Source organism: Aptenodytes patagonicus, chromosome 16 (assembly GCF_965638725.1).
Source record: "Aptenodytes patagonicus chromosome 16, bAptPat1.pri.cur, whole genome shotgun sequence".
In the NCBI taxonomy this organism is placed as follows: Eukaryota; Metazoa; Chordata; class Aves; order Sphenisciformes; family Spheniscidae; genus Aptenodytes; species Aptenodytes patagonicus.
In genome coordinates, this window is record NC_134964.1 from 12,123,708 (window position 1) to 12,146,248 (window position 22,541).

At 54.7% G+C, this 22,541-nt stretch overlaps 1 protein-coding gene across 4 annotated transcripts in view; it reads left to right on the forward strand.

Annotated features, from left to right (window-relative positions):
* The first annotated feature begins 1,462 nt into the window (after positions 1-1,462).
* PIK3R6 (phosphoinositide-3-kinase regulatory subunit 6) overlaps positions 1,463-22,541 on the forward strand; it is a 35,769-nt gene continuing 14,690 nt past the window's right edge. The window contains exons 1-6 of one of the 4 annotated variants that reach the window (XM_076353609.1): positions 7,098-7,300; positions 10,231-10,388; positions 15,231-15,363; positions 18,582-18,665; positions 19,809-19,900; positions 22,303-22,371. In XM_076353609.1, the coding sequence (XP_076209724.1) occupies positions 15,351-15,363; positions 18,582-18,665; positions 19,809-19,900; positions 22,303-22,371 (258 nt within the window). In that variant the 5' untranslated portion in view covers positions 7,098-7,300; positions 10,231-10,388; positions 15,231-15,350. Of the gene's footprint in view, positions 1,663-7,097; positions 7,301-9,940; positions 10,389-15,230; positions 15,364-18,581; positions 18,666-19,808; positions 19,901-22,302; positions 22,372-22,541 lie in introns of those variants that run through there. The other 3 variants (XM_076353612.1, XM_076353610.1, XM_076353608.1) reach the window with 3 other exon arrangements.

The window sequence follows — 22,541 nt, forward strand, 5'->3', positions numbered from 1 at the left end:
CCTGGAGCCTTCCTGCCCGCAGGACGGCTGCTCGGCCGCGCGGGGCGGCGAGCCCACCAGGGGAAGGGGATGCTGCTCAGCGCAGCAACTTGGCACCAGTGGAACGAGTGGGAATTGAATGCAAGTAATGCTGACAGCCAGTTAAACTGCCTCCTCCTGCCTTTCTCTCCCAGTCCGGAAGGAAGTAGGTTATTTTTAAATCTGGGGCCCAGGTATGTAACTATACCTAATGCTTTTTCTCATGTAAAAGAAGATGGGAAGTGATACGGTATCAGCTGCAGTTCCCACGCTCCCTCTATAAGTACTTTCTCCCCCCAACCCACATAATCCAAAAAAGCTCAGAGCCTCCAGCGTTGCTCTAGGTAACGCTTGGGGTGCTGAGCTGATCTAACAGGGCCCTGGCCTTAAGCAGGGACAGCACCGGTTGTGGCAGTCGGTCACAGTTGCTGGAGGGGTCGGCCAACACTACTGAGCTTTCCTGAGCACTTTGCACAGTGAAGCATGGGGACACGCGCACATGCCCCATCAGCTGGCTGGGGTGACAGAGCTGGTGGGCTCACCCCACCCCACATCCCATAGGGATGAGCGGTCATCTCCTGAGTTGGGCTGGGTCTGGTGGGTCCACACATCCCTCCCATGTGCCAGCCTGGGCTACTGCTAATGTGCAAATGGGTCTTGGCCCTAACAGTGTGTTGGTGCACTGTCAGACCTCAGCAGCCCTGAGCAGCCTCACCTGGGGCCCCGTTTGGGCTCATCCTGGGAGCTGCACTCCTGACACTGAGTCACGAGTGGTGACAACGTGACGCCCTGCTGAGCACAGCCAGACCTGCAGCCAACACCTCTGTCAATGCAACGGCAAATTTCTCTGCGAATGCATTCCAGAAGAGGCACAGCATCCTCTGCCCAGGCTGCATTCCTGTGCTGGCAGCAGGCAGGCAGGGGCTGCTCTGGGCATCTGCAGGGGCATTGCTGGCATTGAGCAAAAGCAGATGTGCATGAGATGCTCCGGGCGGGATGCGCTGGCAGAGGCACAAAATGCCGTGCTTGGAACAGGGAGCTGGAAAAGTGTCTCCTTGGACAGACTCCTCCTTGTCTCTCGTAGCAACACTGTTTATTTCAAGGCACTGGGTGTGCAGCCTCAGGCACTCTCTCTGCCTCGGCTGGGAGGCGGCAGCACCAGAGGAGCTGCCCCCGTGCGGGATGGTCAGTGGCACGGCGGAGGCTGTGCCAGCATCCGGGCTCACCACGGCTGCCTCGGGACAGGCTCATCCCAGAGCAGCCTGACCTGCATGGCTGGTTTTTGGGGATTAGAGGCAGGGCACGGCTGAGCCCTCTTTCGCCTGCTCCTAAGCACATCCTGAGAGCACTGGGCGAGCGTGACCCGTGTGGGGACAGCTTTCTCCTTGAGGGACTTCTCTGTGAAAGAGGAAGTTGTCTTGAAATAACTCCGGCGCTTCCCTTTTTGCTTTGCAGACTTTGAAGTGTGCTGCAGAGCCCGGCAGCCGCCCCGGCGCTCTCCTGGCACCCACCGACCTCCTCACCGGCCAGAGCGGTCCTTGCGATGACTCCTCCGGGACCCTTCTCTGCCCCCCCCGCGCTGGATGGGACCTTGGGTGCATATGTGACTCGCGAGGCTCCCCGGTGCCTGCCCTGAAGAAGCAGGTAGAGTCCTGGAGGGAGCATTGCTCCTGGGTCCGTGCATGGGGAAAAGCAGTGCTCGTCCTCTGCCCCATTCTTTCTCTGCTCCTTTGAGGGGGATCTGCTGCTCTATGGGTCCCCAGCGCTGCGCTTTTACTGGGGAGTGCTTTGTGTCTTAGAGATTGGCAGTGCGTGCATGAGTGCTGCATCCCTGTGGGTGAAAGACCCTGGAAAGCACTTGAACGGTGTCGGTGCAGTTTCCTTTCTTGGGGTGAATTAGGGGAGGGCTGCTGGTGGTGCTGGAGAAGAGGAACGTGCTGCTTATCTGCAGGAAGGGAATATTTGTGCAAGCTTCCCCTGCTGCACTCCGCCAGCAAGCGGGATCCTGGTGGGAAACACAGGGTTTGCCCTGGAGCCTGTCCCAGGGAGGAGTGTGGGGACTTTGCTGCCTACGCCCCTGGAGAAGATGCAGGTAGTTTTGATGTTGTTACTGCTCTGGCACTCTTCAAGGACCCCGGCCACTCGCTGCACACGCATCCCCCGTGCACACCCTGCAGACAGCCGGCAACTGCTTGCTGCTCAGCCCAGATGGGGTGAGTGAATTACATCACTGATTTGGGGCTGTTTCAGCACTAGCTCATGCTTATTCATTTTGCTCTGTGTGAAACAACTCCCAGTTGCAAGGAACAGAGTCACCTGCCCAGAGCTGCTCCCAGCCATTGCCTGCTTTTGCCCCGACATTGCTGGGGCTCCCCACTTCCAGCTCCTTGCCCCAGAAGGCGGGCAGTGCTCATGCGTCCGGCCCTGAGCCCCGCGGGGAGGCTGTGCTCTGGATTTTGCTGCAGCCTGGGGGTGGCCGGGGTGGCGCACGCTCTGGCGCTGGCCGTTTCTGCAGTCGTGTGGCTGCCCGGCTTCCCCTCCCCTTGGCCCGGGGCCTCATCTGTCCCACGGGGGCCCTGAGCGCCGCAGCCGTGACATGGCAATAAACAGCGATGGTAGCGGCGATAACGAGGAGAGTGCAGCAGCCCCGTCCAGAAAGGAAACAAAAAGGGGAGCGCTTGGGGACAGAGCTTCAAAAAAAAAAAAAAAAAAGTAGATGAGCCAACTCTGTGCAACAGGCAGGTTTTAGTCCTCCTCCCCTCTGTGCCCTGCTGAGTACTTTCCTCTGGCAGCATCCTCTGGCTGCATCACGGGCACTGAGCCCAAGCAGTCGCACTGTGACCTCTCATCTCCCTGGGATGCCACTGCCCTCCCACCAGAGCTGAGTGTCTATGCAACGTAGCAGCAGTTCTTCTTTTCTGCCACTTGACTTAAGTCTGAACACAGCAACAAATTCCTCTGGGCTTCAAGGACTGATTTATCAACTCTGTGTGTTACACAAATTTTTGGGTGTGTACTTGTTTGGTCCTTTGGTTGTGGAGTGACAACATGGCTCCCAAGGCTTTCTCGACCAGTTTCTGGGTTCCTCTGTGGATGACCCAAATCCACGGGACATTATTCAGCCTTTACAGCTTAGAGTCCTGTTGAACATCTAAAGGTACGTCCTGTACTTGCGGTGGAAGAAAACATGGGTCAGTCTGGTGAAATATATGGCCAGTCTCTGCTTTGTCACGTGAACCTGTCCAAACTACACAGCTTCCTCTCAAGCATTAATTTGACCTGAGGAAATAGCTTGAGGCCACGAAGCCTCAAGCTGTTCTGGCAAGACGTGGGCTTGCTGCTCACAGCAGGCACTGGCCTCCGCACGGCTCTGCCCTGCAGCCTCTCCCCGCCAGCCGTGAGATGCTGGGGCTCCAGTGCTGGCACAGGGCTGTCCTGACGTCAAGCGTTGGAGGGCTGCTATGAAGATCAGCTGTGGTGGTGTTTCTACCCCAAAATAGCTTGCCATATATTTTGGTTCTTTTAGTCCTGTTTCCTAAAGAGATAGAGCGATGAGACTTCACTGTCTGTTGCCTGTTGATCAGTCTGTTTGGGACAGCCCACATCCCTGGCTGGATTGCCCCAAATCTGACAGAGGAGAAGACTTCTTGGCACAGAACGCGATAGCACAGGGCAGCTAGCAATGGTTTTACTTGTGTTTCCTTATGAGACAACATGTTCAGGCCGTTGTATGAGAGAAACATTGGTTTCTTTTTTGCTACAAGAAAATAATCTCTGGTTTACAGAAGGGCTGTGGGGGAGGCGACTGGCCACTGTTTCCCATTGCCAGGCACCAACTTGCACATCCCCATTGGAGCAGTTTCCATTTTCTCTTTCACATTCAGATGCTTTCCCTCTAGGAGTCCTGTGAATGCTATCTCAGAGCAGTCCTGCTCATGTTGGGACACCACCTCACTCCACTGGTGACAGGGACCTTGATGCAAAACCTGTCTGTGGCCCCTTTGGCAGGGGATGCCCTGTGCACCATCTTACTGGGATATACTGAATTCCCACCTCCCCACCACCTTCTGATACGTGGGGTGAGCACGGCTGTTGTGGTGGCAGGGCCATAATGACCTTCCATCGGTCACCATTGTATGGGTTTGCAGGTGCTGTTGGGACGTGGGCAGCAGTAGCACCCCTCCCCAGCACTCCCCGTGTGCCCAGCCTCGGTGGGAATTTGACAGAGGGAGCTCTGATTTTCACAAGAAATGAGAGCTCCTCTGCTCCAAGTGTTTGGGAAAGAGCTGACCCAAGAGGACTCTCGGTTTGGTTGTGTCCAGCCTTCCTAGCATTGACCACATCTCCTACCCAGTCGTGGGGGCTCTTGGGAATTGCTTTCCCAGTTGCTTTCTTGCTTTTGTGAACTTTGCTGGTGTTAATGGCTGTTCTGAAGGCAGATGCCGTGTTGGCTGAGTCATGTCTTTCTATTTTGAGGTGTGACATGCCTTGAAGACAGCACTGTCCATCAAACATGGTTTGGGCAGGAGCTCTCCAAGGGAGCTGCTGTTGTGAGTGATCTGTGCCGGGACAGGTTTTGCTTGTGACTCTCTACTATGATTCTTCAGTTCAGACTGGCATTACTGGGGGGTGTTCATGGTCCTACTGAAAGCAGTGGTTTCTGTTGTTGCCCGTACCATGTAATTAAATCTCGTTATTGACCTTGTCCTCCTGGTGCAACATTATATACTTGCCCCTTCCTTGCTAATCTGCTTCTCTTCCTGCTCTGTGTTAGCCCTGTCAGCAGTTGTCATGTTGTTCGTTCCCCACTGCCGGGGCAATGCCAGGCGCACACCACTAGCCCGGTCATCTGCTGACGGCGGGGGAAGGTGCCATGCACAACATGCTGGGGTCACTCGCTCTGGTCACCCTCCTACAGTGACCTCCCAAGCCCACGGGCAATTGCTCTGTGCCCTCCCTGAGCCCCAGTGACCTCCCCTCCGCTGTTGGGCAGATGTGGCCACCTGAGTGCAGCTTCCAGCAGAGGCTGGGTGAAATCTCCGCTATGGAGGGGAACAGCTCTGTGTCCCTGTGCAGAGCCGGGCGCTGAGACACTGCCACATCGCCTGGGGCAGAAAAGACCTAAGTTATAAACAGCGCTGGATTCACCACTGAGGATTCTAGATATAGGTACACCCATGGTGGTCCCTCATCTTCTGGTCTCCAGATTGTGCCTGTAGTCAGGCAAGGCAGATGGGTACCGATGTGCTACCACCAGCCACACTGCCGGAGCACTGCAAGGAACAGCAACGTGACATCGTAGCACCAGCTCAGTCATGTTCATGAACTCCTGCCTGAGCATGTCTCACTGCAGCCCAGTGGGAGCTGCTTGCTCCACAGCACGAGATGCTGAACACGCCCTGAAACAGCTGTTTAAACCCCAAATTTCTTTGTGAGGGGTAAAGGATTTGCTGTCAACACACAGCTGCTTTCTCCCAGCTGATGACATGTCTGTAGAGTGAAGGGACTGTGCTGGTGAAGATACTGTACAAGGGAGGTATTGCTCAGGGAATGGGACTGTATGGAGGCAGGGAGCAGTTGCGCCATCCCACAGCCCCTTCCACCTCAAGAAAGCAGCCAGCTCCCTGCCTGGCCTCCCCCAGGCTGGCCACATTTGGGAGCCTGAGCTCTGCCCGCTTTTATTTCCCCCTCAGGTGGAGAGCACTTGCCTGGGCTGTATGTGCAAGCAAACCTGGCAGCGGTTTTCAAAACGCACTTATTTTTTCCCTTCGATTGTTTTTTCCAAAGCTGACTCTGGGAATGGAAAGAGAGATGCTAAATCTAAAAAGCTGATGCTTCCGGAAAACTCGTTTCTTTCCTTAGAAAGAATGAAACGTGACGTTGGCGAGGAAGTCTCCAAAGAGTCGTTAGTGTCCAGGAAGCCGCTCGACTTCCACGCCAGCTTTAGCAAAGGGCTTCGGGGTTCATTCAGTCCTGATGGGCAGATGAACGTCCGCTGCAGTGCGAGCTGTGAACGTGTTTCATTAGTGAAATGGCTGTAAAAGCCATTCTCACCTTCTCCCTCCATGGGCATGAGTCTCCTGGCAGGGACGTGCCTAGCCAGAGCAGCCAGCAGGCAAGCGGCGCAGCAAAGTGTTGCTGGAAAGCAGAGTCTGAGCTTGAGATGCGTTTCCTTGGCAGTGAGAGCCTGAGGAAGAGCATCTGGTTTCATATCAGAGCTGCCTGAAACCACAAGCCCTGTCAGGTTTTGAGTGGAAACTGAAAATCAGTCCAGAAGGGGGGCTCCAGGCTGGTCCACAGCACACATTGTCTCCCCTGCCTCTTCCGCAGGTCTCCTCCACCCTGGCAGCCTGTCCAAACGGGGCCAGAAATGAGGCACAACCTTAAACACAACCTGGCAGGTGATCTTTATGTGGTTTTTGAGTTTCATAACGAAAGTTTTGCTTAGTTTTCATTTTAACTGAGACACCTTGCTCTGGGGCAGCTGATGTAAGGTGAGATGGAGCCAGACCCTGCCCTCCGTGTTTATCCTTGGCCATGGTTCAGGTCCTCAGGCGAGCCTGGAGCTGCTGCTACCTGGACAGGAAGGAGGGTCGGAGGCTGGAAAGCTGCATTTGTCCCCCTTACCTACCTGAGCTGCGCAGCTGGGCTGCAGGTCAGGATCAGGGCCAGAAATAGCAGCTGCTCCACTGGCAGATGGACATGGCTTAAGAGGAGGGTGCAAACAGGACGTCAAACCTGCCCCTGATGGAGTCCCCTGGATGATTTTGCTGTAGCATCCGTTAACTTGCCCTGGTGTAAGTGATGACTTTGGATCCCAGAGGAGCAGTTTTGGGGGCTATTGGCTGCAGTTTTGAGCAGCCCAGAGGATGCAATGTCAGATACTCAGGTTGGCTTTGGGGAAACAGCCCGCTCGAAGATGCCCTTCAGCTCATGCAGTGAAGAAATCCCCCTTTGGCTCACATTTGATACTTGTGCTCCAGCCGCTCTCGCCAGAGCTAAAAGGAAACACGGGCTGGGCAGCCGCCCCAGAGCTTTGTAATATTAGACGAAGCCTCTGATGTGCTACTTTCATAACCGATCTCGCTCAAAGGCAACTGCAGGGAGAAGGGGGAGGGCAGCGCGAGGGTGGCGAATTCTGGTCTCCTCTACAGAACATCTGTCATCGCATGACGAAATGCTGCGAGTACATGTGCTCATGTGTCTCTCCTACGGTTGAGCACTTGCTGCGTTTCTCTTCAGGACGCTCTGGCGCTGAACGGCTTGCTCGCCACTGCCGATGGTATTTGTATGATCCTTCCTCACGCCAGGAGCAAGCCGGGGTTTCGGTTGCAGGAATGGGAAGAGTTGGGATCGGAGCGGTAACTGGTGGTGGGATGGGGGAAGAGGGGAGAGGGGGAGAACAGCCGGGGGAACAGCTTTCCTGTGCAATACGCGGGTTTTTCTTTGCGAGCGTCTGTAGTCGAGCTGATAAACAACCACAGGAAACCTCAGACGTACCCGTGTAGTGAATTTGTAACTAAATACAGGGCTGCAGAAGGCGTGGAGAGACTGGCTTTGGAGTGGGACTAAATATAACTCAGAGAAAGCAAGCGTGTGTGCACCATGGGCTGCGCTTGCCCTGCTGTGTCACTGCTGTCCTTGGGCAAAGCAGGGAGGCGGGAGAGGGGACATCCCCCGAGGCTGGCCATGGTCAGCACAGCTCCAGGCCATGGCGTTTGGGACCCAAGCCAGGGTGTGCTGGGCAGTGGAGGATGCCCGGGCACTTTGGAGAGCCGGGGCAGGACGGTACAACCGAGCTTCCCAAGGAAGCCTGCCCACTTGCTGCTAGCCCAGCTCCCACCGCCAAAGGGTTTGGCTTTAGGTTTTCTTTCACGGCTTCAGATATTTCTGCATCGCTCAGCCCGTGTCTCACGTGTTTCACCTAGTCTAAAGGTTTTGGTTTTTAGTGATTTCTGCCAGCTTTTGAGACAGAGCAGCCAGTCTTTTGGGGAGGCTGTGCATCCCCATGTTGAATGTTTCCAAGGGACAGTCTGAGTCACTTCTCTCCACTGAGTATGATGGGGTTGAGATGACTCATGTAGATGGACATATCTCCATCCTTCTGCCATGGGATTTTCAATCCCACCCCAGCGTCCTCACATACTGAGGGCTTAAAAAGGACTGAGCTTCAACTCCTGCCATGGATTGGAGCTAAGAGGGAAATATCCTTTCCTTGCGACAGGGACATGCTTTCCTGCAGAGCTGGACTGTTCCTCCAGCAGGTGCACCAGGCTGGGGAGGCAATCCCATTGCTGTGTCATGCACTCCCTGGGAAGTTTGCTTGGCTGGTTTTTATCATAATGGTCAGCAGAATGGAACAGGCTGGGGGAGCTGGGCTGCTGTGGGGTGGGACATGGCCCAGGTGGCCTCCTGGGACCAATCTCTGGTCCTGGTCAGGCTGGATTCCCCTGCAGCTCGTAGAGGCTCTTGGGTGTTTGCTGGCAGTGTGTTGGCAGCACTTCCAAAAATCCCCTGGCTCTCTTGGTGGTGAGGCTGTGACTGTGCGATGCCTTGCTCTGACTGTCTCTGCTCAGGCTACAACCGCTCCGGGGTGCGTGGAGGCTGGTGGCCAGGAGAGCCCTCCACTGGCACAGGACCGCATAGTGCTGAGCCTGAACCAGGGCCCTTTGGGACTGCAGGTGATGTATCCTGACACCCATAAGGGTGCTAGCCCATGTTATAATTAAAACAATCTATCGGGGCTAACAAGGGCAGAGTGGGCATGGATCCTTCTTCATGGAGGACAAGAGCAGCTGATGCAGCCCAGCCTGGTCTCTGCGTGCAATAGGGACTGATGACTCTACAGGGACCAATGACCTTCTGTCTGTACAACCTGGTGGTGCCCACCCAGCCATAGCTGGGACCCTCCAGGCACATCCAAAAAGCAAACAGGGTAATGCGTGATCTGATGAAACCTGCCTCATCACAGTGTCTTTGCTGTCTGTCCTGCTCATGACCAGCCCTCAGAGAAAGGAGAGGGTATTGGTGTGGTCTCCCCACCACGCCTCCCTGGCTGTAAGCACCGGGGAGGGGACAACCCTGGAGGAAGGTGACTATTTTCTTGTGCAGGCCTGGGCCAGAGCACGACGCAAATGGGGAACCTCTGCTCAGGAGGAAGGTGGTTCAACGGGGTGAGCACTGGGAGGATGGAGAGGTAGGGAGGGAGGCAGACTGGAGGATCTCAGCCCCAGTGGCCTCACCTCCATATGGGACTGCACTTCATCTTGTATTAGCTCGGCTAAAATAGAGCAGCTGTCACAAACTGTTCCCCACCTCTGGGACCCCATTAACTGCTGCCCTGCAGAGGAGAGACACTGAGGATGGGTTTACGTGATGCTCAGCACCCGATGCTCAGCCAGGTCCTGCTCACACTCTCTTCATCACCCTGGTAGTTTGGAAAAGGAGGATGAGGCTGCAAAGCTCTTTAACCCATGGTCTTATCTGCCAGTTTCCAGGGTGAACTGTGCTTTCAACGCAAAGTTCTTCATTTTAAGAATATAGCCAGATGGTTCCCATAACTACCCCAAACTCTCGGGAGAGGTGGCTTTCGAGTCACTAAGGTTTTTTCACTAAAAAACCTCATAGTTATTGAAAACTGAAGGGACGAATGTGACTTCCCTTCTCGCCCTTCCTTTTTAATTTTTTCCTGCAAATGAAATAAAATACAGCTGATGCCATGGGTATTTTAAGAATTGCAGAGAGGAAGCAGGGATTTGCAGCTCTGCAAAGAAGTGGGATGAATGCAGAGAAGGCTCTGGTCTTGCTGAGCTGGCAGACAGCAAAATAACCAGTTACGGGATGAAATGTGTCTCATGTCTGCTGCAGGGAAGGGAAGAGATCCAAGCGGGGAGGAGGGGGACAGAAAGCGGAGGAGCTCTCACGGGTGTGGATCAGGGAACTGAGCTGCTTCTGTCTCTTGCTGGCACTTTTGCAGGGCTTGCTTTTACGCCCCGCACCGTCATATTTCCCCTCGACTCATCTATCGTCTCCCAACGGTCATGTGTGTTGGCTGGGGCCTGTGAGCCCTTCCTGTTTCTGGGTAGAAAGCTTGTGGTCACCGGTGAGCTCAGACACATGCACACAGAGCAGAAGTGAACCTCGTCCACGCTCGGTGGCATTGTGCGTGGGCTCCGATACAGATGCCGCAAGGATCGCTGCTTCTCTGTCTAGCTGTCTCCTGCTGCACCTCGGCCGAGGAGCCGGTGCCCTTTGGCTGTGCCTGATTCACCACCGCCTCCTCCCTCCTCCTCCTCACAATGTGCCTGCTGGGACGGTCTTGTGCCCCGAAGGGAGCTGTGATCCTTGGAGCTGGAAGGATGCAAGGGAAGGTGAGTGCAGCCCGGAGCCGGGGAGGTTTGGGACAGGGTCCTTCCTTGTGTGGTCCCTCTGCTCCCACTCGCAGCGGGGACGGTGCAGGGCCAGGCTGTGGTGGGGGATCCTATCCCCAGCCTTCAGGGGAGCAGGGCAGGGGTTCCCAGGTGAAAGCCTGTGACCTTCTCTCTTGCAGGTCTGAGTTAGTCTACCAGGCACTAGGACCAGTGCAGAGTCCATCCCCAGAAATGGGGACAATATTCCCCTACTTGTGCTGGGGATCACTCATTCTGGGAGAGATGAGGCAGGCAGAGAGGGCTGTCTGTGGTGGGGAGCTCTGATGCCTTGAGCTCCCCTTCCTCCGGGAACTGTGCTGACACTTGCTGTCAGCAGCAACCCCTGTCTGCTGTGCTGGGATGTGGGGATGTGACACAGTTAATGCTGGGGGTCTGGTCCTAGAGACTCAGTGAAGTCCCCTTGGATGAGAGTGTCCCTGCGTGAGACACCAGGCCAGCAGTGCAAACCTGGGACAGGGGACCTGGCTCGCCCAGATCCCTGGGTGAGAAGCGGGGGCTGCAGTGCAGCTCAGACCGTCTCTGTGCCTGCCATCCCCACGCAGCACCTGAGCAAGTCGTGGTCATGGGGGGCCCCCTGGCTGGCTCACAGCATGTGGTAGGTCAGGGCTCGATGGGCACAAAGTGCAGAGGTGGCTGTAACCAGGGTCTTTACCCCCATGGTCTGCGACCAGAAGGGGTGGCAATGGCAAAGGACTTAGCAAGAAGGGACTTGTCCCTGCATGCAAAGGATGAAGGGACACGCCTCTCCACCCTCTCCAGGGAAGGAGTGGTCCCAGCATCACAGCATCACGTCCCAGCATGTCGCATCTGGTCTCCCAGGGGATTTATGGCTGCTGTGTCCTGGGAACAGCCTGGCAGGCAGAGGAGCACAGGGTGGGTGTTGGGGACTGATCCTGTCTCAGCAGGCTGAGAAACAGCCTGATGCAGTGATAGGGATCCTGTTACACCCCAGGTTTCTGGGTACCGGTGGGTGACATCTCCCACTGCTCTGACACCAGCACTGGGGTCTTCATGGTGTGTGCCTGCAGTTCCACACACCCTCTGCTAAAATGCCTTTTCACCCAAATCGGCAGCTCTAAGTGTGTCATTGGAGCTTCAGACGGTTACTGTGTCCCTGCAGCGACACATGGCTTCTAGGTGGTGTTCAAGGAATCCCTCCTGTCAGGTGATGGGCTTCATCCCTTATGGTCAGCCTCTGCTCAGAGCAGCGTCACTGCCAGGGCAGGGGCTGGCAGTCTCCTTCCCAGGGGTATGTAGGTTGCGTCTTTGCTCCCTGCCATTCTCTGCTCAGCCAAAGAGGTGCCAAGGTCAGATCATCTGGCATAAATCAGCCTGGCTTCATTAATGTCACTCAAAAACTACCTATGCACCTCGGCTGGGGAGCAGCCTACATCTCCACGGGCAAGGAACTGTCTGTAAGTGCTCCGCGCAAAGGCTGAATTTAGTCCTTGGTTACAGCACAGGCTCTTGCGTTTTCAAAGCCTTCCTCACCGTGTTACTGGGTTTGGATTTGTGTCGGGGTGATTGCAGGGCCAGCTGCTCTCAGGGAAGTCCTGGTGAAGCCCAGGAGGGAAGGGCAGGCAGCATCCCCGTCTGTGGTGGCTGGGAAGGGCAAATGTGGTCCTGCTGTCTGAACTGCTCCGAACTGGGGCTGATGCTGTTCAGCCCTTCCCATCCTCAGCCCTGCATCCCTCCTCCTCCTTTGGTAGCCCTGGTACCCTCACCCTTGGGGAGCAAAGCAGGCAGAAAACGCCCCCGGTGAAAATGGGTGATTTTCTGCTCATTTGTGCTGGTTATGGCCAGGCCAAGCGAGAATCAGCAGCTAGTGCCTGGCAGGAACCAGACTGACCCGTCTTCCTCACCAGCCTGTTTCCATGTATGTCCTTTCATGTCTCTTCTCATACAACATTTACCTGTCCTCCTGCAGATGGCATGACTGGACTTTGAATATGCTGGAGACCAGTTTTTGGCATTTTATGTTGAATTTTCTTGGGAGACCCAAGCAGGCAGGTGGACTATGGATTCAGTCTCAGCTCCTCTTTGCTGACAGTGAGGAAGGCCAGCACTTTTTAAGCAGACAGGTGAACTGAGAACCAAAGTTTCTCAGGCAGGAGAAGCTCACATCGCTCTGGCCCTGTTGAGTCCTTTTCTAAATTTGGAAACTAAGCACTGGCAAGCAGGTTCCACGTTTGGTCATCAGCTCCCTCCCACGCGCGGGCAGGTAGGATGCGGATGTGGAAAATCACCGATGCTATTAGCAGCGGGCTGTGTTTCACTTCGGCCGGCAGCCTCTCCAAGCCTTGAGGCAGGCACGGTGAAGGAGCCTGGCATGCAGCCCCGGCTCCGCCGCTCGGCGCAGGTGCCGTGGGTCTCCCGCAGCATTGGGGACCCCAGCGCTTTTCCCAGCAGGAAATATCATTTTGAGAACCGCGGTGCCAGCCAGCTCACGGCTGTGTAATGCTGCTGTACAGTATTTGGTGCTCTTATGCATGCAAGGGATTAGGAGAATCATTCACTTTCCTTCTGTAGTCAGTGATTTGAGAGGGTGGTCTGTAATTTCTGAGACTAGGAGGATTAATTGATGTTCTCCTCCTCTGGTCCAGACCCTGGCACACCAGGAGGCATGTCCCATTTCTGCCTGTAGAAGCAAAGGCCTCTTTGTCCACAGATACACGGCTGATGCTTGGTGCAGGCTGTCAGCACTGCGGGTTGGCTGTGGCTGGGGTGTGAGAGTATCCTTCCCTTGCTCACCGCTCTGCACCAGGGATGCTGATCACCTCTGGGGAGTCATCCAGTGCCCGGCCAGGGGTGGCAGCGTGGGCACGAGGGGGAAGGCAGGTGGCTGTGCCACAGGCAGGAACAACCTGTGGGCAGCACCACAACTCACCCGCAGACAGCGCCGGTGCCATCAGTGTGGGGTGTCGGAGGGGGAAATGGTTTGCTGGCCTTAGTAGACACCCTCTGCCCTGCTATGCATCCCCGGTGCACCACAGGGTGGTCACCTTGGAGGAAAGGGCACATCCATTGCCACAGCAGTATCCACGTGCCGCAGAGATGCGATTCTGAGGTTGATATCAAGCATCCAGCTGAGACGGAGGATGGTTGGCATCTCCTCCCTGCTCCCAGCCCTGGACCAAGCTGCCTGCCAGCTGTGCAAGCAGAGGCACGGGATTTGCTATAGTAAGCCTCTGGCCTGCAGAAGGACCCCTGTCCTTGCCTCCCTTGTCCTCTCTGCTTTCAGCTGTGGCCAGGAGCTGCCGCCACGGTGCTGCTGCCCGGCAGGCGGTGGAAATCCACCACGGTGGCTCGGCGCCAGGCCTTGTTATCCAGCCCTGGGGCCAGAAATAAAGGCCACACGGGTCTGGGGTGGGTTTTGAAAACTTCGTGTGCTGCAGGAAACCTTTAATGAGCTTCTGAAAGCTGCTGAGAGCAGGATGCTCTCGGGGCTTGAGTGGTACGTGGCAGGGGTGTTCCTGCACGTGTCCATCCATCTCCCCCTGCAGCCGCAGAGCTGTTGGTTTTGCTGATGGATATTTACAGATTTAGGACCTACCTGGGTAGTTAGGTCCTAAATCTACAAATTAAGTAGAGCGACTCTTAAGTAGAGCAAAGACATGAGCACAAGTGTGGGCTGATGGCTTGACTGTGCTTGGAGGGACGCGGAGGACTGACAGGACTGCATTGTTATTGCTGCCTGTGCTGGTTTGGTGACCGCTGGAGGTGGGCTCCCTGTTATCAGCCACAAATGTGGGTGTTTGAGGGAAATCATAGAATTCAGAGCTGTGGTCTATTTTTTTGTATCCCTAAAGACAAGAAGAGAGGGCAAAACCTGCAGGCTGGAAAAGCCTCAATCTAGAAATGCTGAAAGTGGTGTTGCAGCTCACTCAGGCTGTAAATACAGGCAGCACAGTCCTGCGGTTGCCGCTGTGCCCATGGATGGGGAGACGGGAGAGGGCAAGGCACTGGGGGAGGCGCTGGGCACTGGGCGGGCAGGACCACGAGGTGCCGGAGCCGCAGGCTGGGAGGGACCTGGTTGTGGGGTAGATCACCACAGCTGAGCATCTCAGCAGCGGTATTTTGCATAGAAGATGCCGATGTCTTCTCTGCTCCTCCGCGGCTGCCCCGTGCCAGCTCCCCAGCCTGCTTGTAGTTGTCTCACAGGCAAATCTCCCTTCCTTCCTCCTCGGCTCTTAGGATTTTTTTTTTTTCCTCTTTCTTTGGAGAGAACAATGCTTGAGGGGAAGGCAAGCTGTCCCGCTCCAGGCTGGCTTCCCTCTGCAGCGTAACCGGCTCCTGAGCTTTCCTCGGGGTTTGTTTCTCTGGGATGCTGGATCAGGATGGCAGCGGATCAGCACAAGCATAGAAACCTCATGGAAATTTGGGCTCTTTTTTTTTTTTTTTCTTTTTCTGGTTGGACTTTGCATTTCAGACTCGGTTTGACTTAACCTGAACATTTCTTCTTAAATCCTGGGGAGGATAAGGTTCCCGATCCTGCCCTGCTCGGTGATGCTGATGCTTATCCCTGGGGGCCTCCTTGCTGTGGGAGGCTTTGGGGGCCAAGTGTTCAGACGAGTTCAGCTTTGAGCTGAAGCTTTCTCCAGCAAAACACAGCCCCTGAGACATGCTGTGCTCACCCTTAGGGCTCTGTCTCTCTGCCGGGCATCCTCCACGCTGGGGTCCCATGCCCGCTGTGTCCCCGTGGCTTTGTGCTCTCCCCCGGGGTTCAGGCTGATCCTGATCTCCACCACCAGCATGAGCTGAGCGTGCCCTATTTTTTCGCAGGTGAGACACAGGACCTAAGGCCATGCCCGTGTGGAGTGAGGAGCAGCTGCACACTCGCCCCATCATTGCAGACGCCCTGCGGCCACCGTGCCCGCCCCGTGCTGCAGCCTCAGCCCGGCCATGGAGAGCACAGGTGGGTGATGCTGAGCCCCCCGGGGTGCCAGGGTGAGGGGATCCCCACCAAATGAACCCACCTCACCCGCCTTCTTGTGCCTTGATTACCCTCCGATAAAATATGTGGATATCTAAGGAGGATTCATTGCCGCTGGGCAGACCTTGCTCTTTGCAAGGTGTTGGCAGACCCTGCTGGATAGATGGGAAATGAGGCACGAAGCAACTGAGGGGCAGCCAAAAGATTTGCTGTAGAGGGGCACTTCGAAAGCACCAGGTCTGGCAACGATTCACATTTCAATTTTAAAACGTTTTTATGTTTTATTGTACTTTTTGTGTCCATTTTTTTCCGTATGTGTGTCTTATTTTCATGCTGTTTCACAAGGTGGTGTTGGTCTCCCGGCACCCCGAGGCCAGGATATCAACACTGAAATGTTTTATTTCATTGCTAAGCCACTACTGCTTGTCGTTGGTAGGTTGAGACTGTTTTTAGATCAAAGTGCCTCTTGTTTGTCTTGGAACGAGTGCTTTGACGCTCTGCTCCCCATGAAGAAACCTCAGCATATCAAGACTGTAGTCGCTTTGATTCAGAAAAAGAGGACAGTATTTATATCTGTGCTCAGGAAAAACTTCCCCCGGTAATGAAAAACATACACAAATGAAAAGAATAGGAAATTTCAAATAGTCCATTATTGCATAATTCCCTAGTGCAAAACCAATGAACGTAATAGTGAAATTGAGAGGCTTTACAAAACCACTGGAGAGAAAACAAAAAGGAGAGAAAATACAAATTTCCAAAGCAAAATTTTGACTTTTCCCCAAATGACACTTCCAGAATGAGAAAAATCCCATTTCAAAGGACATTTCTGCACTGTAGTTTCTCCCCGTGTGGGTACGATGGCATGAACTGTGCTGGCAGAGATGGGACTTCCCATGTATGCACGCACAACTTCACCAGCACATGTGAACAATTGTGAACCCGAGTGTGTGGTTGTTTTCTAACATAGCTTCAGCTGAAGCCACAGCAGTAAGTACTCCTCTGCAGAAGAAGCCTGAAGTGAATGAATCCTCCATATAAGCATCCTTAAGGGGATGTACTTCCCTGGGGTCAGTAAATAGGAGAACTATTTTGGCTATTGGGGTGTTCTGAGGAATAGGCCATCCCCAATACTTTAAATTTTGCATTTCCCAGTTGTCTTTTATGCAGGGCTCGTGTCTGCTGCCCCTATGCCCTGGTCACCATCTCAATGGACCCATGGCACTGCCGTCTTGGGCTTGGAGAGGGCAAGAGTGGCTTGTCATGTGTCTGGCCATGCTGCCTGCCCTGCAAGCTGGTGACAAGGAGGCAGCAAGGATGTTGTGAGGGTCAAAGTGCTCCTGCTCTCTGCTGTGCATCGCCAGTGGGAACGGTGGCAACTCCGGGGTGCCACATCCACTCCCCTGCATGATGACCCTGGGCCCACACACCCTCTAAAAGACACAGTAGAAGAGCAAAAAATCATCTCTGTTTTTTGCTTCAAACCCATGCTGAGATGGTGCATGGGTCTGCATGGGGCGAGGGGGCAGAAACTCAAAGCTGCCCCATCTCCTGCATGATCATGTCTTGATGGTCCTCTGCCCACAGGAGCACTCCCTGGAGATGGTCCTGTTTGTCTGACCCTCCAGCTGAGCTGTAAAATCCCCCCTGTAATTTTCCTGTTTCCCTTCCTGTAGCTCTCAACCAGCCAGCTCCCAACCCACCTCCCCGAGTCACTGTTCTTTGTAAAGCCCAAAGCACCGCCTGCTCCACCAACCGGACCCAGCCCAGTTGGCTTTATCTCCTTCCAGCGCCAAGGAAGGATGTTTGGAGGCTGTGGTCCTTGCGCGCTGCTCTTAGATAGTGTCACCCTGGCTGCCTCCTCTGTTTCTTGTAGGTAAAGATGAGTGCCCACCACTGTCCTCCTGCCATCTCTGATGTTAGGGAAGATGGAGCTGTGGCAGAAGAGGGTGTGGAGGGAATGAGCAAACTGAGGAGCAAAACTGGGCAGGAAATGTGGTGGTAATGACAACAATCCCAAAAGACAATCCCATGTGGATGAGACAACTCAGATTGGGCAGTATGTGCCTGGAGCTCCCTTAGGACCTGGATAAATTGCTCCTTGCTTGCATCCTTGCCACTCAGGCGAGACCTGCTCGGCCACTGCTGGCAATGGTCCAGACCCCAACGGTGAACACGGAGGCAGGAACCTGCTCCGGGAAAGGGTCCTGCGATACGGTTACCACAAACATCTGAGATCCTTCCCTGGATCAGGCCATGTTCTGGCTGCTCCAGCCTACAACTTCCTGCAGAAGGAGAACATCACCTAATAATAACCAACTTTATATAATGCTTTTTTTAATTACAAAGGAACAAGAATCGTTTTGCCGATAGGGAAAGAAAAGCCCAGTGTAAGAAGGGACACAAAGTCAGGCCGTGGTGGAGTAAAGGGACCTTGCAGCTTTCCCGTCCGATACCCCACGTGCTTTCAGGGCTGACTTTTATTTTACATCTGCGATGTGTCGGTAAGCATGGCCAGCCAGCTGTCATGCGAGCTCACTTGTGACCACAAGCCCTCGCCCCATGTACAAGTCATACCCCAAACTGGGTCTGAGGTTGTCAGACCTATTTTTGGCTGAGAGCAGGATGCAGTTTGGTTTTGGTGCGTACAAGGTGCGTGTGGTGGTTACCAGGCAGAAGCACCGACCTCGGGTCCCTGCCTGGGGGAGCAGAAGGTGCTCGGGGCCCGTGGGTGGGGAGAGGCTGCGAGGGGTCGCTGGTGGAAGGCAGGAGGTGACATGTCCAGGCTGGTGGCTCTGCCTGGGTTTCCCATGAGAGGTGAGCTGCCGGTGCGGGCAGCAGACCTTCTTGCAAGAGTGCTCCTTGCAATGGGTATGAGGTTGAGGCCGAATCCATGCAGTGCCAAAACACAGAGGTGTTTCTGCTCTTTCATGGTGCCAAGCTGTGGTTTAATTTTGTTAGCTTCTATCTTTAATGTGTGGGGTTTTTTTTTATTGAACAAGGGGAGACAGGGGCTCTGCAGAGCTCATGCATGAGCTCTGCAGAGCTTCTCTACTGCCGTGTCCCTGCAGGAGCACTTTGCTCTCCAGTATGGCTCCAGGGGCCACCAGTTGGTGGGGTGGCATTTGTGGGGTGGCTTGTCCCTCGGTGCTGGTCTCCCAGTGGGGCTGGCCTGGCTGGTCATGTCCTCTTTGTCCCTGCAGAGTTGGAATCGGACATCCTGCGCCGCGTCCGCACGCTGCTGCGAGAGCTGGATGGGCACCACCCCGCCTGCCAGTGCGACCGAGGTAAGGTGGACCCCCAGCGTGGCTCCTGGGGGTCAGCAACCGCTGTCCCCGGCGCTGCCTCACTGCGGCATTGCTTGGCCCCAAACCCCCACCACTCCCCTCTCTCAGACGATGCCAGGGTTAGGGGGACACGGGGTGGCCTCACCTCCCTGGCACTGCTCTGCCTTTCCTAACCTGCTCTCGGAGGTGCTAAATCTTTGGCAAGTTCCTGGTGTCTGCTGCGCACCAACCTCAGCAGCTTTCATGCCTCTTCTACGTGGCTGTTACATCCTCTACACCCTTCACTCGCTCAGGGGGTCCAGCGTTGAGGTGGGACATCAAATGCCAGAGTTTATGAAGCTGTTCCCAGCTCTGACACTGACTCACTGCACAGCCCCATCCAGTCACTTAACACCTCTGAGCCGGTGTCTTCCCGTCCCTCCCTGTGGGGGTATTGCTTTGCCTCGCACTGCTTAGCTCCTCGCTAAAGAGTCAGTTGAAATCCCTGTGTTACAGTTTTGGAGAATAAAACTCTAGTTGACCCAGCAACTGGACTGCTACAGCCCTAGGAAACTTAATTGATTTTGAAAAATTGATTTTACCTGGAGTGCATGGAATATTTTACAGTTAATTAAATTTGATTTTGTGTGGAATGAGCCTTGACATCTGCAGGACTGAGCTGCTTTGTGGTCCTTGCTCTGAGTGTGAGCTATTGGCAGCCAGCGTTCAGGTGCTGTGTGCTGGGACCAGCAGGAACCCAAATTCCTGGGGGCAGGCAGTAAAAGCAGGCAGTCATAAACAGAGCAACAGAGGGAACAGGAAACAAACTTCATGTCCATTGCCCTGCCTTGCTTTTCTCCAGCCCCCCAGTCCTAGGATCTCTGGGACCTTTTTCCAAAGTTTTCCCAGTGTAAGAGGTATGATACATCAATGCTGCATCTGGAATCAGGGCAGCAGCATGACTTGTCCCTTGCAGAGGGTCACTGATTGAAGCAGAGGGCAGAGAAGCCTGGTTTAGCTCTGATAGTGATGTCAATGTAGCATCCCAGTGGGTGATTTTTGCAGCAACAGTGCTCAGGTCTGCTGATTCCTCTGTCAAACGCTGTTCCTGACCCATCGCTACTCTGCTCTGCAACCTGACCTCTCTTGGCTTTCACTTCTCAGGAATGCTGCGATGGACCCTGCATAAAAAAATTGACCAGAATCCCAGTAACAGCTCCATCCTGGTCAGGATCCTGGTGAAGGAGCTGGAAAGGGTGAGTGCTGCCTCAGAGATGTCCCCTGAGCGCCGGGCTCGGCCCCTCTGTGGCGTGTGCCCTGCTGCGGGGCTCGGGGGAGCAGAGGGATGGGGACTCAACTCCACCTGCAGGGCTTTGCCTCCCTCCTGGGGCATCCCGGGCTCGAGATGGCTAAGGTGTGTTTAGGGGCCTTGAGCCTAGCTGGGGACTCTGGCTCATAGCAAAGAGTGGAAAACTCCGTGAGACACCAGGGCAGAGCTGTAGCTCATCCCCAGCTGACGGCTGCAGGGACCAGCGTTTGCCCCAAAAGTGACAGCGAGCCATGGGCAAAGCAGGGAATCTCCCCAGCCTCCTCGATGCCGCAGCAGCCAAAGGCAGCCACAGCCTTTGCAGCTCGCAAATAGCACAGTGTGAAACACTTGGGACCACCCCCAAATCTCCCTCATCCCACCCCAGCCAGCTGTAGTCACAGGTAGAGTGGAAATTTCTCCTCCATGTCACTCATTTCCTCCCCAGCGGGTGTCAGAGCAGAAACGTCTAACCCAGTATCCTGTCCTGAGAGCATCTGACGGAAACCTTGTGATGGATTTTTTTCATTGATTTGTCGTGTCATTTTTTGGTCTCGTGTAAACTTTTAGCACCCTCAGCATCCTGGCACGACCTGGTTTGTGGTTTGATGAGATGTCATGTGTAGAAGTAGCATCTTTTCTTTCTTATGAGCCTGCCTCATCTTACCCAGCGCCCTCTCATTCCGGTGCAGGGAGAAAGAGCCCATGTCGCCCCTCCACCTCCTCCTCCCCACCTCGGTGATGAGCCCCTGCTAGTCCTTTGTGCAGAAACCTCCCCATACCATTTTCTCCGCATCTTTGCTGTTTCTCCTTTTGAGCTGGAAGGATGGAGCCACCTTGCTCAGCACTGCTCAGTTCCCATGTCTCTGGCCAGCTGCTGCTCAGCCCCGGGGGGGCCAAGCACCGTCTGCAGAGGCTGACCTCCCTCCACCAACACTCCCGTGTCACACACTTGAGCCACGTCAGCCCAGCATGGACCCCTGTGCACACATTGCAGCGCTGTAAACGTCGAGTGGTTATTCCTAATCCTCGTTTCCTGCCTTTTAAGCAGCTCTGAGGCTATTTGCAGGCTGTCTCTCTCATGCTATGGCAGTTTAGCTTCCGTCAGTGCCTTGGGGAGGGATCTTACCAAGTGGCTTTTGCAAATCCAGCTAGACAGGAACACCCACATCACCCTTGGCTATGGATCCAGGGATTCCCCCAGAAGGCTTGAGGTCTGCTTTCCTCTGCAAAAGCCGTATCAGTCCCTCCCCGTTATACCTATTATCACTCTGCTACTCTTATCTTTCTTTGCCCAGGAGGGATGTCAGGCCTCATGGTCTGTAATTCCCTTCATCTCTCTGAAGCTCTTCTTGGAAATCAGCATCACTTTTATTTATTTATTTATTTTTATTCCTCTGGTACAGCAGCAGCTCTGAGCAGTCAGTACCAACCACAGATAATAATTCAGCAATTTCATGCTTGAGTTCCTCGAGGGCTCTGGGCAAATATCAGCTGGTCTCAGCAATTCACTACTATTCATTTTATTGATAATTTCTAAAGCTTTGCTGCCATCAGTTCCATTTAACTCAGATCCATCAGCACAGCAGCCCTGAAGAAAGGTGCTGGAAATATCTTCGGGATGGAAATATCTTTCCCAGGTTTATCCAGGGGCATTCCCATTTCTGGAGCTGTCAGTTAGAGCCAGGCTGCAGGGAGGGGCCAGGGCTGCGTCGGCTTGAGCAGCCATCTGGCTTCCCACGGGCCAGGATGGGGATGCAAGAGCATCTCTCCTTCCTGTCCACTCTGGTCCCACACCCACCGAATGTAAAACAGGCTTTTTCCAGAGGGTTCCCAGTGGTTTTATATTTTCACATGAATTTTTGCAACAGAAAGGAGCTCCCTAATGAGCTCAGTTAGAAACTTTTGCTCGCTCGCTCCCACCATGACTGCTGCATATGCGCTTCGCAGCTCTGGGTGTGCAAACCATGCTCCCGCAGCAGCTCCCAGAGCCTTCATGTCCCTACAACAATCTCCAGCCCTGTGATGTGGTGGTGGCCACGGCAGTGTGGTCCACCCCCGACACCCTTCCGCAAGGCTTGGCTTGCATGGGATGCCCACCAGGCAGGACCTGTCTGCCCCAGGGACATCCTGCCACCCTGGTGGCCTGTGGAGGGACCCCAAACCCCACCTTGACCTGGGGAGCACCACCCCTGAGCCAGGGTGGATTCCCGTGCTCTCCCTGTGTGCCTGAGTCGCTGAGCAGCACATCTTGGTGGCTGCGGTGGCTCCCCCGGCTCTGGTCTACGCTGCTGCCCATCCCAGCACCCTGCCAGGTGCTGCCTGAGCTGACTGTGCCTTTTGGTCCCACAGGCGGAGCGAGGTGACTTCAGACATTACATCATCCCCTTGCTGCACACGCTGATGTACACCTTGATAAAGGTAACCTACTGCGGGCTTCACTGGGGCAAGATCCAGGGAAATCAGAAGCCACAGGAGGGACCACCTGGAGTCACTCAGCACCTATTCCCGTGCTGAAATATCCCGGTACCTGCCCAGCAAAGCCCTGGGACTGCCATGGGTGGACTCAACTGTGCATTTCCCAGCGTGAT